Source organism: Hirsutella rhossiliensis, assembly GCF_020360975.1.
Source record: "Hirsutella rhossiliensis strain HR02 chromosome Unknown scaffold00002, whole genome shotgun sequence".
NCBI classification, from domain to species: domain Eukaryota; kingdom Fungi; phylum Ascomycota; class Sordariomycetes; order Hypocreales; family Ophiocordycipitaceae; genus Hirsutella; species Hirsutella rhossiliensis.
In genome coordinates, this window is record NW_025408668.1 from 8325801 (window position 1) to 8339307 (window position 13507).

General features: G+C 60.5%; 4 protein-coding genes across 4 annotated transcripts; 2 read left to right on the forward strand and 2 right to left on the reverse strand.

The window, feature by feature from the left end:
* Positions 1-58: 58 nt before the first annotated feature.
* HRG_02749 (MOSC domain-containing protein) lies at positions 59-2582 on the forward strand (the record flags this gene model as incomplete). Its single annotated transcript, XM_044861220.1, has 4 exons — positions 59-134; positions 190-866; positions 927-1979; positions 2028-2582. 4 exons carry the CDS (start codon positions 59-61, stop codon positions 2580-2582), a joined length of 2361 nt encoding a protein of 786 aa, XP_044724853.1.
* A 2127-nt stretch (positions 2583-4709) lies between these two features.
* On the forward strand, positions 4710-6560 carry HRG_02750 (glycosyl hydrolases family 18 domain-containing protein; the record flags this gene model as incomplete). The annotated part of the gene is made up of 4 exons (XM_044861221.1): positions 4710-5036; positions 5204-5235; positions 5331-5429; positions 5519-6560. 4 exons carry the CDS (start codon positions 4710-4712, stop codon positions 6558-6560), a joined length of 1500 nt encoding a protein of 499 aa, XP_044724854.1.
* Positions 6561-7777: 1217 nt separating this feature from the next.
* Positions 7778-10140, reverse strand: HRG_02751 (SWI/SNF and RSC complex subunit Ssr4; the record flags this gene model as incomplete). The annotated part of the gene is made up of 4 exons (XM_044861222.1): positions 7778-8266; positions 8354-9700; positions 9753-10019; positions 10099-10140. The coding sequence occupies 4 exons, from the start codon at positions 10138-10140 to the stop codon at positions 7778-7780; spliced, it is 2145 nt and encodes a 714-aa protein (XP_044724855.1).
* Positions 10141-10842: 702 nt separating this feature from the next.
* Positions 10843-12854, reverse strand: HRG_02752 (NAD binding domain of 6-phosphogluconate dehydrogenase; the record flags this gene model as incomplete). Its single annotated transcript, XM_044861223.1, has 6 exons — positions 10843-11283; positions 11339-11776; positions 11839-12394; positions 12462-12494; positions 12558-12608; positions 12841-12854. The coding sequence occupies 6 exons, from the start codon at positions 12852-12854 to the stop codon at positions 10843-10845; spliced, it is 1533 nt and encodes a 510-aa protein (XP_044724856.1).
* Between the last annotated feature and the right edge of the window lie 653 nt (positions 12855-13507).

Below are 13507 nucleotides of genomic sequence, written 5' to 3' on the forward strand. Positions count from 1 at the left end.
GCTTGGCAACAGTACAAGTAGGTATCCCGCCCCGGAAGCGACAACGGCGTGGCATAGCATGGCAAGCCAGGTCGAAGCCGCCTATCATGCGGCTGTCGAGGACCTGCGGGACCTAGAATATCCCATGCTCAAGGGTAAGCCCGTGCCCATGGCTCGCGTTGCCGGCCTTCGTGTTGAACGGCTCTTCAGATAGCATCTACCTGGACCATGCAGCGTCCACGCCGTCTCCCAAGTCCCTTATGGACGCCTTTGCCGCCGAGATGACCTCGACGCTCTACGGGAATCCGCACTCGGCATCGTGGCCCTCCCAGCTCTCGGCCACGCGCATCGATGACGTTCGGCTGAGCCTGCTGGGCTTCTTCAACGCCGATCCCGCCGAGTACGACCTCGTCTTCGTGGCCAACGCCACGGCTGGCGTGAAGCTCGTTGTCGAGGCCATGAGGTCGCTGCCCAACGGCTACGTATATGCCTACCATCAAGCATGTCACACGAGCTTGGTCGGAGCCAGGGAGGATGCGCGCTCCAGCACATGTCTTGATGACAGCGGCGTGCAGTCATGGCTCGATGGCGTCGACCCGTTTGACACAGCGCCACAAGCACCGTCGGCCAGGCTGTTCTCCTTCTCTGCCCAATCTCACATGGACGGCCGGAGATATCCACTGTCGTGGCCCAGAGATTTGCAGGACAGGACTGAAGCAGCCTCACCGCGCTTGTATACTCTCCTTGATGCCGCATCTCTGGGTGCGACCTCGCAGCTGCATCTCGGGTCGCCTGTCTTCGCTGCCGACTTCACCCTTCTCAGCCTGTACAAGATTTTTGGGTTTCCCGAGCTCGGTGTCATCATCATACGCCGTTCTGCCGAGCCTGTGTTTGATCGTCGGAAGTATTTCGGGGGAGGGACTGTCGACATGGTGACTTGTGGAAAGGAGCGCTGGCACGTCCGGAAGACGCAATCTCTTCATGAGCGCCTAGAAGACGGTACACTGCCTTTTCAAAGCATCATGGCCATCGATGCAGCGTTGAAGGTGCACAAAAAGCTATTCGGGTCGATGAACAACATTGCCGCTCACACGAGCTACCTGGCCATCAAACTGCGTGATGGTCTCCGCTCCCTGCGACACGGGAACGGGCGGCCGGTTTGCGTCATGTACAATGCTACTGCAGAGGACCGGGAGGGGCAGGGCATCGGCCCAGTCGTGTCCTTCAACATCGTCAACGGCGCAGGGGGCTGGGTCAGCCTTGCCGAGTTTGAAAAGCTGGCGATTTTGAGAAACATGCACGTCCGAACAGGAGGGCTGTGTTGTCCAGGGGGAATAGCATCCACACTTGGGCTGGAACCTTGGGAACTGAAGAGGAACCTCTCGGCCGGGTATCGATGCGGAACCGAGAGCGACATTATGACGGGGAAGCCGCATGGCGTCATCAGAGCCAGCCTCGGTGCCATGAGTATCGCATCCGACGTCGATAGCTTTACCGAGTTTGTCAGAGAGTTCTTTGTTGAAGGCACGCCGCCGCCGCCAGATATCAACCTAGACAGGAGTACGAAAGCCCGAAATTCACGCACTCTCAGGGTGAAGGCGATGACTGTCTACCCCATCAAAAGCTGTGGAGGCTTCGTCATTCCGCCAGGACTTCGCTGGGGAGTCAGGGCAGAAGGTCTGGCCTGGGATCGAGAGTGGTGCCTGGTACATCGAGGTTCTGGCCAAGCTCTCAGCCAAAAGCGTTATCCCAACATGGCCCTTTTGCGGCCGGTCCTGGATCTCGAACGCGGGATCATGCGGGTGGTGTTCCACGGACCCTCGCAAGAATCCAAGCATCCTTATGTGGAAATACCGCTGTCAGCCAACCCGGCTCTGTCCCATGACAAGTCTCGCCAAATGGCGCCGCGCGTCTGCGGAGAGCAAGTATACGCACAGGCCTACGTTTCAAACGAGATGAATGATTTCTTCGCCAATGCACTAGGGGTGCCATGTGTACTGGCAAGATTCCCACCCGGCGGCCGTGGGCTTGGCAGCCGGACTGCCAAGGCTCGGCTTCAGAAGCATCAGCGAGTGGCCGTGCTGCGGAGCATTCCGGGCTCGTTCCCTGACGTGCCCTCCCCGCCGGACTCAGACTCGGAGCAGCAGCAGCAGACCAGGATTTTGCTCTCAAATGAGAGCCCGATTCTACTGGTCCACAGCTCCAGCGTGGATGCATTGAACTACGATATCAAAAGCAGAGGTGGGGACGCAGTGGCGGAATCCACGTTTCGGGCGAACATAATTGTGGAAAGTCTGCCGGGGGGACTTGGAGAGCCGGCGTACTCGGAGGATACATGGAGCCGGATCCGGATCGGAGACGAGGACTTTAAACTACTTGGAGCTTGCCGGCGGTGCCAGATGGTGTGCGTCGACCAGGTTACGGCGGAGAGAAGGCAAGAACCGCTCACGACATTGGCCAAGACGAGAAGGTTCGACAGCAAGGTGTACTTTGGCGCGCATATGCGTCACGAACCAGGAGATGAGGGACATGGTCCGCCGAGCCTCCCGCCGACCATTGAGGTTGGAGAACCGGTCCTTGTTTACGACGGGCACTATCAGTAACTGTCTGGTCTGGTCGCGAGGCCGCCGAGTGGATAGATGAGCCAGCTTGGACAGCGTTCACAGCCTCTCATCACCCCTTGGGTCTTAAGAGAAGACGGGAATCCAGTGCGATATCAGTCTGCATCACATCAAGGCTTGTCATGGGTCCTCGGCGCAGGGAGGGCGACAGGCTCACAGTTCAGAACGGGGGCGCCGAGAAAGCCTGCAACGTCGAGCCGAGCTTGAGTTTGACGCTCATTCGCGGCATCACAGGCGATGGCGACGTACAGCAGGCGTACAGCAGGCGTCGTGCCATGTCGATGTGTTTGTTCAGCGGGGTGGAGAGCAGCGGCAGCTCCTAGCGATCCTCGACTGGGCTGGCGAAGAGTCAAGGATCCACCGTTGATTATGCTCGCTTTCTGGACGTCAAACCGATGTACATGTGCAACGTACAAGTCATATATTTAGGGACACGTATGGCATGGGCACTATATGAGTCCTTGTATTTCGGGAGACTTGAGCTTGATACGTTGGTCATATGTGGAATTCTTCTCGATACCTAAATTTGGGTTTGAAAAGAGAACAAGGGAGAGTCAAGTGGGAGAGCCGCAGGGGCACGACTCGAGGTGGAGAGAGTAACTGGGCTATTGATGCGCGTGGGCAAGAAGAACGACAATAGGAGACGGGCATGAGCCAATGGCCAAGAGAGGCGGAAAGCAAGCACGGACGAAGCGGCAACGTGGAGAGTTGGCCGGCTGTGAAACAGGGAAACAAGGACATGGATTGGGCAAGAAACATTTGGTGGGGCTCTCTTGATTTGAACTCGACGTCGCATGACGTTTCAAAACTATTGAGCGAACCATCAAACAGAAAATGTAGCTTCTCCATGCTCCCTGCAGGGAGGGCGGAGGGCGGAGGATGAGGCGGGGCGGGCGCATTCCAGGAGACGGCAGGGGACTTTATGGGCCACGCAAGGACAATGAGGGTTTGACGGCGGCCCCCTCGGGCAGAGAATGCAATGATGAATAACGTTAGGCTGAAGACGCTCAGATGGGCGACTTGTAGACGCGGTTGGTGAGTCAGGCACTGGAGTTGAGCGCAAGGCGACGATGCCCGTCCCCACCGCAGGGGAAAAGGGGGAGGGGGAAATCGTGGATAGAGGCCAACAGGCGTTAGTCGGGAGAGCGGGCAGTCCCTTGGCTGAAACCTGCCTCATGCCTCTGCGTGGATGGCGATTAGACGGGACGAAGCCCCATTTGGCACCGAAAGGCTTCTTCCAGCCGCCCGCTGCAATGCCCCGACAGTCACGTGCTCGCCCTCCCCGCTGTCCTCGCCCTCCTCGCTCTCCTCGCTCTCCTCGTCCCAACGACAGGCACTCCTTGCGCATCGTCTCCAACGACCCTCCCTCTCTCACTCTCGCTCTCTGCTCGGCAGTTTGGCCTCCGTCGACGTCGGCGTGGCTGGGAAGAACAGGCCATCCAACAGGTGCCCGCCCATAATGGACCGACGACGACGCGTCGATCGCCCACTGCAGGGGATCCCATGCCGTCCTCATCGAGGGAGCCCTTTCGTTTCGACAATTCGGGCACCCCCTGCCTGCACCCTGCGTCCAGGACAAATGCACAAACAATGAAGGACCCCCACGTCGACGGTTCCAGAATGGCGCTCCTTGTCATTGATGCCCGTTGGCATGTCGTCGAGCCGTATCGATGACTGCCGAGCGAGGTATGGAGCCCCCCCTTTCGACGCCTGTATAAAGACGAAGAGGCGCCCACCCTTTCCCTTGCGTCGTGATATTGCCAGGCTCCCTTGTACGTGACCCTTCTTGACTGGCTTCGAGTCCTTATTCTTCTTCTTCTTCTCCCCCCTTTCTTCATCCCTCCTTCTCCTTTGCTTCTTCTTCTTCTTCTTCGTCTTCTCTTCTCCTTGTACTGAAGGCTGCATTCTCCCTCAGCTCCCGGGCAAGGGGAGAACCAAGCACAATGGTGCCCACGTCCTTGTTCTTCGCCCTGCCCCTGCTGGCCCAGACCGCCCTTGGATCTGCTGTGCAAGTCCAACGGAGGGAGGCTTTGGCGTGTAGCAGCGGCCCAAGCGGCCATGTCGGTGACGATCATGTTCAGGGCATTGTCGAGAGCCACGTCCATGTCAATGTGCCCGCCAACGGTGACCATGTCCAGCCTGAGGCTCACCCCAAGGACCAAGTCCATGATAAAACTCGCGTGCGGCATCAGACTCAGGTTGACGGTCAACCCCAAGCGCCCGTTCATGTCCACGCTCATGTCCACGGTCTGGCCCATGATCAAGTTCACCTCCACGGCCCGGCCCATGATCAAGCTCACCTCCACGGTCCGGCCCATGACCAAGCTCACCTCCACAGTCTGGCCCATGACCAAGTTCACGCCCATGCCAACGGCCACGCCAAAAACCGAGCCAAGGCCAGCTATAAGACTCATGGGACCGGGACCGGCAGCCACAGCACCTATTATCCCGGCTCCACCCCGACCACCATGGCAGCAGCTGCCGGCAGTCCATCGGCCAAGGCGCGGCCGTCTTCCCTATCGCGCAAACTCACTCCGGCCAGACCCTCGCCGGCCCCTTCACGTGGCAATGCCCCTACAGCTGCCCCTCGGAATGCATCCCAGGGCCTCATGAATGCGGTCTACTTTACCAATTGGTACGTCGCCTCGTGCTTCGGTGTCTTCGCATACACGCCAAACCATGTAAAGTGAGAATGAGAATGAGATGGCTAATCATCAGCACGCTCACCAGGAACGTCAACGAAACCTACTTTGATCCAGAAAACGTCGAGGCCAAGGGCATCACGCACGCCATATACGCCTTTGCAGATATAGGCGCCGACGGGACTGTGTACGTGTCTTTCATTTCATACCCAGGCCGAAACGAGACGAGACACGAAACAAGATGAACTAACCTGGACCGTTGCCGTCGCTCTGCAGCAAACCAATGGATCTTTGGGCCGACGTGCAGAAGCCCTGGAGTGGCGACACCACCGAGTCGGGCAACAACGCCTACGGCTGCGTCAAGCGCATGTTCATTCTCAAGAAGCGGAACCGCAATCTCAAGACACTCCTCTCCATCGGCGGCTGGACCGCATCCAACGGCGGCAAGTTCTCCACCATGGCGGCGACGGAAGAGGGCCGCAAGGCCTTCGCCGAGAGCGCCGTCAAGCTGGCGACCGACTGGGGCATGGACGGGCTCGACATTGACTGGGAGTCTCCCAAGGATACGAATGAGGCGAAGCACTTGGTACTGCTGCTCCACGAGTGCCGCAAGGCCTTGGACGAGTACGCGACGGCCCAGGGCCAGCGCTACCGCTACCTCCTGACGGCGGCCACGTCGGCCGGGCCGGCTCATTACGAAATCATGGACCTCGCCGGCATGGACAAGTACCTCGACATCTGGAATCTCATGGCCTACGACTTCGCCGGCGGCTGGGACACGACGACGGGCCACCAGGCCAATCTCTTCATGGACCCCGACAAGCCGGAGAGCACCAAGGCCAGTACCCACCGCTCTGTCACCGACTATCTCGGGGCCGGCATCCCCTCGAAGAAAATCAACCTCGGCGTACCACTCTACGGCCGGTCCTTTGCCAAGACGCGCGGCCTCGGCGCTTCCTTCCAGGGTAGCGACGCCCCTGAGGCCCGCCAAGGCACATGGCTCTACCGCGATCTGCCGCGACCCGGGGCCAAGGTCGAGTACAACGAGAAGCTTGTCGCCAGCTGGAGCTACAGCGAGGACAAGGGCGAGCTCGTCTCCTACGACACTGTCCGCAGCACCCAGGCAAAGGCCCGCTACATCTTGGACCAGCGTCTCGGCGGCGCCTTCTTCTGGGAAGCCTCCGGTGATAAGTCCGGCGACGACAGCTTGGTGGGCACCATGGCGGCTTCCTTGGGCTCACTGGACGACACCGAGAACATGCTCGAATATCCAAATAGCCAATACGACAACATCAAGAACTGCATGCCTGGTGTATGATGGTCCTTGTCGCTGTTACCCCCCCTTTTCACTGCTCAAGCAGCACAAAATCACCGCCGCTCACCTCGAAAGAAGACAGTCTCGCGGGTCGAGGTCTCCGTCACGAGGGAGGAAGAATAGGAAGACCAAAAAAAAGAACATTGCCAGGACAATGTCGCGAGCAGCCCTGGCGGTCACGCTCGACGCGCCATGAATGCTGGCCTCGTCATGAGCTAGCACGGAGCTGGAAGCTGGCGATGAGGCCCGCAATGGGGAGAGCGGTATGCAGCGGGAGCGAATCGAAGGAGGTGGCCGCCTTGTAAGTTGTACTCCTGGCGCCCTGTCTTGCCATGGTGTAGCATAAAAACCCGGGACATATCGTTCGTGGTCGCAGAAGAGTCTCGGAGATTGGACGATGGATGTCCTCGGGAGAGCTCTTGTGGTCAACTGTATGAAGTGGAGATAACGAAGCCATCAATGGAGTCTTTTTTTTGTTGCACGCATGCAGCCTGAGGTCGGTGTTGCACGCTCGCCGTCTTGTCTTTCCAATCCCCGCCTGTAGAGATGGGTGGATGGCCGCCGTCACTCGTCTGCGTCCCGGTCGCTATTGTCAAGGGGGGACGAGAGAGAGAGATGGTCGATGCCTTGATTTCTGGAACAAGACACTCAGCCGGGGCTGGCGCGGGAGCCAAACGCAGTCCAAAGAAACCAAAGGTGGAGAGAAGAGAGGAATGCCCTGGAGGGAAGACTGCTTTCCCGGGGTCTGTCACCGCCCAGCCCATGTCCGGGCTATTACCAAGCCTCCATTACATGTGTGCATGTTGTCACTTGATAGATTGGTTGATCGAAAGGAACACCAGGGATTCATCACCGCCGCTGCCGCCGCCGCTGCCAGGACGAGGCTTCCGCGCTGTTGAATAGACCCTCGCTGCTGCCCGATATTCTTCTTCTGCCTACGATGTACGCGAATTGGCCCAAATACAACGCAACCGTCCAGCATGATGCTCATGACACCAAACACCGCATGCCGCCAACGTCGGCTCCCGCGCCCCAGTCTGCCACCCCTCTGCTCGGAGAAAAAGCACACGGCCTGATTAGTTTACCCCTTTTCCCTTTCCTTTCCAAGTTCCCGTTCCGCGACCCCGTCGTCGCCGTCAGACTTGCTCACGCCCACAGCCCGTCTGTGCGCACACGCAAAAGGGAGGCGGGAGACGCCCGGCGCGGCCAGGGACTGCTCGTCACATGTCCTGGTTCTGGCCCTCGCCCGGCGTCCCCGTCGAGTCGACCCCGTGAAAGGCGTCGCCAAACGCAGAGTCTTCCATATCCATCTGTAGGTCCAGCCCGTCGCCCAGCTCCCCCGCCGCCCCGTCAAGGTCCGGCGCGTCGAAGCCGGCGAGGGCATCCCCCGCCGTGTCCAGGTCGCCGAGGGAGCTAAAGTCATTCTGGTCAAACGTCGCCGAGCCTCCGTCCGTCACGGCCGGCGTCGCCGCTGCCGACGACGGCTTGCCTGCTGCTGCGCCGGCGGGCTTCGGTGCCTCTCCCGCAGATGCTGCTGCTGCTCCCGGCACGCCGAGATGGCTTTGACCCGCAGGCGCATCCGGCGCCTCCCCGCCCTTGGGCACCACCACCCAGTCGCCGCTGCCGGTGCCCTGGTCGGGTGTCGTGCCCTTCTCTTCCTGATTCTTAGCGGGCGCCTCGTTGCCGCCCATGGAGACATCGCCCCCGTGCTGCGAAGCGGCGAGGCCCGCTGATGTTGGCACCGGGCCCAGGGCAGAAGCCGGAGCCGGTACAGTCGTGGGGCCAGGCGCCATTGCCGGCGCCGGCATGGACCCGGGTGCAGGCGCCGGCGATTGTGCATTCTGCGCGTTGGAGGGCGTGGCGGCGTTGGACTGCGCCGCCGACATGGGAAAGTTGTTGATGGGCGTCGACATGGACGAGAACCCCGTGTGCATCTGATCCAGTAAGCCGGCCGCCGTGCCGCCCATGTCAATGTCGGATTCACCCATGATGAGACCGCTGGCCTGCGATGCCGCTCGTGAGGGCTGCTGCGACATGTGCGCCAAGGCGGCCGGGGCCGGTGGCTGATATCCTCCCTGCTGGATGCGCTTGACGAGGGGCTGGCCCTCGATCTTGCGCCCAACGGCCTCCTCGACCTCCTTGACCACTTCTTCCTCCGTCTTTGTCGGAACTTGCCGGACCTTGCTCTCCTCGTCAGGGGACTCGGCCTGGCCCTCGGCCTGGGGCAGGTCCGGCGTCGGCTCCTTGGCAATGACCCTCAGCTCCGCTTCCTTTGTTGTAAAGAGAGAGCTTTCTTTGAACTTGGCCATGGCTTCGTCGTGGGCGGCCTGAATGCTTTTGATCTCGGCCAGGGTCGACTCGGTATGCTCGCTGACCCGCTTGCGAAACTCGTCGGCCAGTCCTGGGTCGAGGCGTCCGATGTAGGGCCTGTCGGGGGCCTGGGTGAAGACTTCGGCTCCTTGCGCCGTAAAGATTCCCTCGGTCAGCGACGCCAGCTCACCCTTGAGGCCGAGGTTGAGATCCGCCGGGGTGATCTGGTTGATCCTGTAAGCCGAGGACAAGATCTCCTCCATCCACTCGTGATTCTGCTGATAGCGGCTCAGCGAGATCTCTCGCTGGGTCAGGTGATCGAACATGTCCCCTCTCGTAATGTCCTCGTCGTCGTCAAAGGTCGGGTCCATTGCTGGCATACCAGGCATCATGCCCTGTTGGCTCCCCTGATTTGGGCCGTGACGGGCGCGCTTAGCGGAGGGGCCGGGGACAGGCTGGGGCGGATAGGCCATTTGCTGCGGGACGCCTCGCGGAACCATCTGGGGACCCATCTGCTGTCGAGTCAACTCGGGCAGCGACGGCCAGTTGACGCGATCCGAAAGCATAAACTCCTTGCGGCGGATCTGGCCCGCGCGGAGCAGATAATGGCGCTGCTGCATGATGGCATTGACCCGCTCGTCGTAGGGGACCATGGCGGCGGGGATCCGTTCGTTGGGGTCCGAAGGGCCGTAGTGGACGATGAAGAGGCTCATGTCAGGCTGGGGAGGGTTGGGATGGCCCGGGACGGGCACCAATCGAAAGCGCCGCCGGGCGTGGAGCGCGTATTGCTCACCCGGGATGTATCCGGCCTTGAGGTAATATATTTCCAGCATCTAGGCAGCAAGTCAGAGCACGCTTCCGAAAAGGACCTGTCTGTATCCTTACCAGCCCGTTGCCCAGGTCCTGCTTGTACACCTGCTCGGGCGGCGCCCAGACGAAGCCGTCGGTGGCAAAGTTTGTGCCCAGTCTCTGCAGGGGCTGCCAGGTCAAGAGAATGGTGCCGTCGGCGGGCTTGTCGAGGTACGTCCAGAAGAAGGGGGCTCGGTCTCTGGCGACCTGGGGCGCGCTCATGAGCCACTTGGCCACCTCGCTGAGGTCGAGCCGCGGCATCGTCGGGTATCGAAACGAGGAGATGAGGTGGACGTGGGACATCTGCAGGCCGCATCAGCAACGGGGCCCAGCAACGGGGCCCAGCAACGGGGCCCTCCCGGACAAGCGACGAGGAACGCACGAGGTCCTGGGGCACGCTGTGGCTGGGGTCTGGTTGCGCCATCTTGGGCCGTTGACGCAGTCTCGCGCCTCTTTGCCGCCAAGCGAGGGATGCGCTCGTTGGCCCGTGAGCAGACGATGGATTGGATTGAGACGACGATGGAGAAGAAGACGCTCCGGTCGGCCACGATCGGCGCGGTGGGAGGCTGTCGCTGCCGGGAGGTGAGGCTGATTGGACGGCGCGCCAAGGATGCCGACGACGAGCTCGTGGGGATAGATGGCCACGGACTGGTTGCGGCGCGCGCGGACCCCAAAAATCATCGCGACGAGGCTGTCCGCGACTGACCAATCGTTGTATTTCGAGAGAGTAGAAAGGCGGGTCTCTAGCAGCACCTAGGAGCTAGGTATCTTTTGTATTGCGTCCTCGGCAGAAAGTACTTTGTACACAACTTGGTCCTCAGCGACAGCTCTGAATCAAACTTGGGAGCTTCACCATTCAGTCAATTCCTGTTCTACCAGCCTCCCCTCGAGCTACAACTCCCTACTCTCTTGGGCCTACTGCTACGCCACCAGAAGTACCCATTCCCTCCGTCCCCTCCGGCACTTCTACGCGTTTGAGAGTCTGGCGTCCTGCGGCCTGCGCCAACCCAGTCAGTATATTACAGCGTAGGTATTCAAGATTCCGCGAGTCCAGCGCCGCCGCCATTATTTTACTTGCTCTGCAGGACGCGTACCCATCATTTCTCCCCCGTCGTCCGGCGCACGCTTATGCCTGGTACGTAGAGGCAGACACGTTGCCGCCGCGGCCCGTCCAGTTGACGTGAATGTCCTGGCCCTCGGGGTACTTTTTGTTGGCGCACTCGGGCTTGATGCGGAACGTGTGAGCGCCAAAGTAGTCACGCTGAGCCTGGAGTAGGTTGGCCGGCAGGTCCTTGGTACGGTAGCCGTCGAACCACGACAGGGCCGTCGAGAAGGCAGGCGTCGGGATGCCGAGCTGGGCAGACTTCGCAACCACGTCTCTCCACCCGGGCTGAGCCTTGTGGATGGCCTTGTTGAAGAAGTTGTCAAACAGTAGGTTCAGCAGGTCGGGCTCTTTGCGGTACGCATCGGTGATGTCCTTGAGGAAGACGGAGCGGATGATGCAGCCGCCGCGCCACATGAGGGCAATCGAAGGCTTGTTGAGCTTCCAGTTATATTCCCGGGCGGCCTGGACAACTTGTCGTCAGCAAAGGGCTCCCGCAGCCGGCGGCTGCGCCACTCACCTCCTGCATCAGCATGAAGCCTTGAGCATAGGAAATGATCTTGGAGGCGTACAGCGCCTGCTCGAGATCCTCGAGGAACTGCGCCTTGTCGCCCTCAAACTTGCCACTGGTGCGGCTCACATACTCGAGCTTGGTCGAAGCCTTGACACGCTCGTCCTTGATGCCGGACAAGCAGCGCGCTAGGACGGCCTCGGCGATGAGAGTAACGGGCATGCCGAGGTCGAGGGCGTTGACGGCGGTCCACTTGCCGGTGCCTTTCTGGCCGGCCTTGTCGAGGATCTTGTCCACGAGGGGCTTCCCGTCGTCGTCGTTGAAGTACATGATGTCACGGGTGATTTCAATGAGGAAAGAGTCGAGAACACCCTTGTTCCACTTGGCCAGGACGTCACCAATCTCCTTGCTGGACAGACCAAGGCCGCGCTTCATGATGTCGTAGGCCTGGGCAAAAGAAGGTGTCAGCGACAAGCCGAATCGTGACAGCCGTTGGGGCCCCGACATACCTCGCAGATGAGCTGCATGTCGCCGTACTCGATGCCGTTGTGGACCATCTTGACATAGTGGCCAGCACCCTCGTCGCCGACCCAGTCACAGCAAGCCTCGCCGTCGCTCTTGGCGGCGATGCTCTGGAAGATGTCCTTGATGTGCGGCCAAGCCTCCTCGTTGCCGCCGGGCATCAGACTGGGGCCGTATCGGGCGCCCTCCTCGCCGCCGGAAACGCCGGAACCGACGAAGCGGATGCCCTTGACCTTGAGCTCCTTGGTGCGGCGGTTGGAGTCGGGGTAGTGCGAGTTGCCACCATCGATGATGATGTCTCCGGAGCTGAGGAGGGGCAGGAGCTTGGCGATCCAGTCATCGACGGCACTGCCGGCCTGGACGAGGAGCATGACGCGGCGGGGAGACTTGAGTTTGCTGACGAACTCCTCAATGGTATGGGCGCCCACAATGGACTTGCCCTTGGCCTCGTTTTCCAAGAAGCGGTCGACCTTTGAGACGGTTCGGTTGAACGCGCAGATGGTGAAGCCGTGGTCGGCCATGTTCATGATGAGGTTCTGTCCCCTGTGCGGCAGCCGTCGTCAGTGCTTCCGGAGGTGCCGCAGGTGACGCGGGAGGGGCCGTGACTTACATGACAGCAAGGCCGATGAGGCCCAAATCAGCGCTGGCCACATTGTCAGCGTTGCTTGAGAACCGGTCGGGAGAAGAGGCGGGTGCAGCAGTGGACAAAGGCGGGCGTTGTTGGGCGCCGCCAAGCTTGATGTTTGCGAGGCGGGCGCTGCGTCGAGACCATGAGCAGGATTTTCTGGCAGCCGAGGATAAGGCCCGAGTGCGCGGTCCAAGGCGGCGCAGACGCAGGCACGGCCACGTCTCGGACTGACCGCCAGGGAATGTCACGACAGCAGCAGTCGAGGTGCGCGAATTGAGGTCATCGGGGGAGGCGGGGTGGTGGGGTAACACGGACAGATGATGATGGAGGGGCAATGAATCAACAGGACTGCAAAACTTACACGGGGCCAGACATGATGGCGATGGGCTGCTGGTATCTGCAGTTGGCGGGATGAAGAAGAAGTCGGGTTGCGGGAGAGTCGGATTGCGGCTATAAGCACCTTTGCAGCAGGAAAGGAAGAGGTGGAAGGGGAGAGGAGGAGAGGAGGAGGAGGAGGTGGAGGAGGAGGAGGTGGTGGTGGTGGGGAGAGAGGAGGAGTAGCTAAGGCGAGAGAGGAAGCTTTGCTTGTCGCCCGGAGTCGTCCAGGCACTGGCTCACAGGTGAGTTGGCCCGGAAAAGCGGGTAGCCTGCACTGATTGGCGGGGCATCGTCACGAAGCCAGCGAAAGCGGCTTGCTCTTTGACACGTCCGGTCCCTGATGGGGGTTTCACCAGAAAAGACTGACCCGTCGTGAACTTCCGCATTTCAGGCACCCTTTCCAGCAGCAGCTTATGACTGACCCCCAGCAGGCGCCTACGCATGAGGATGCAGCAAGCACGCCAAGGCCACACCCGGTATCATGATGAAGCTGCAGCTGCAGCACCAAGGGATTGATAGACAAAAGGACGGCGTCCCTCCTGTCAGCCCCTCCTGTCAGCCCCTCCTGTCAACCATGCGCATGACGCATCCCACGACTACCCGCCGAGAGCCGCCCGTTGGCAAAGGAGTGTCGTGGAAGCGCCAACCAC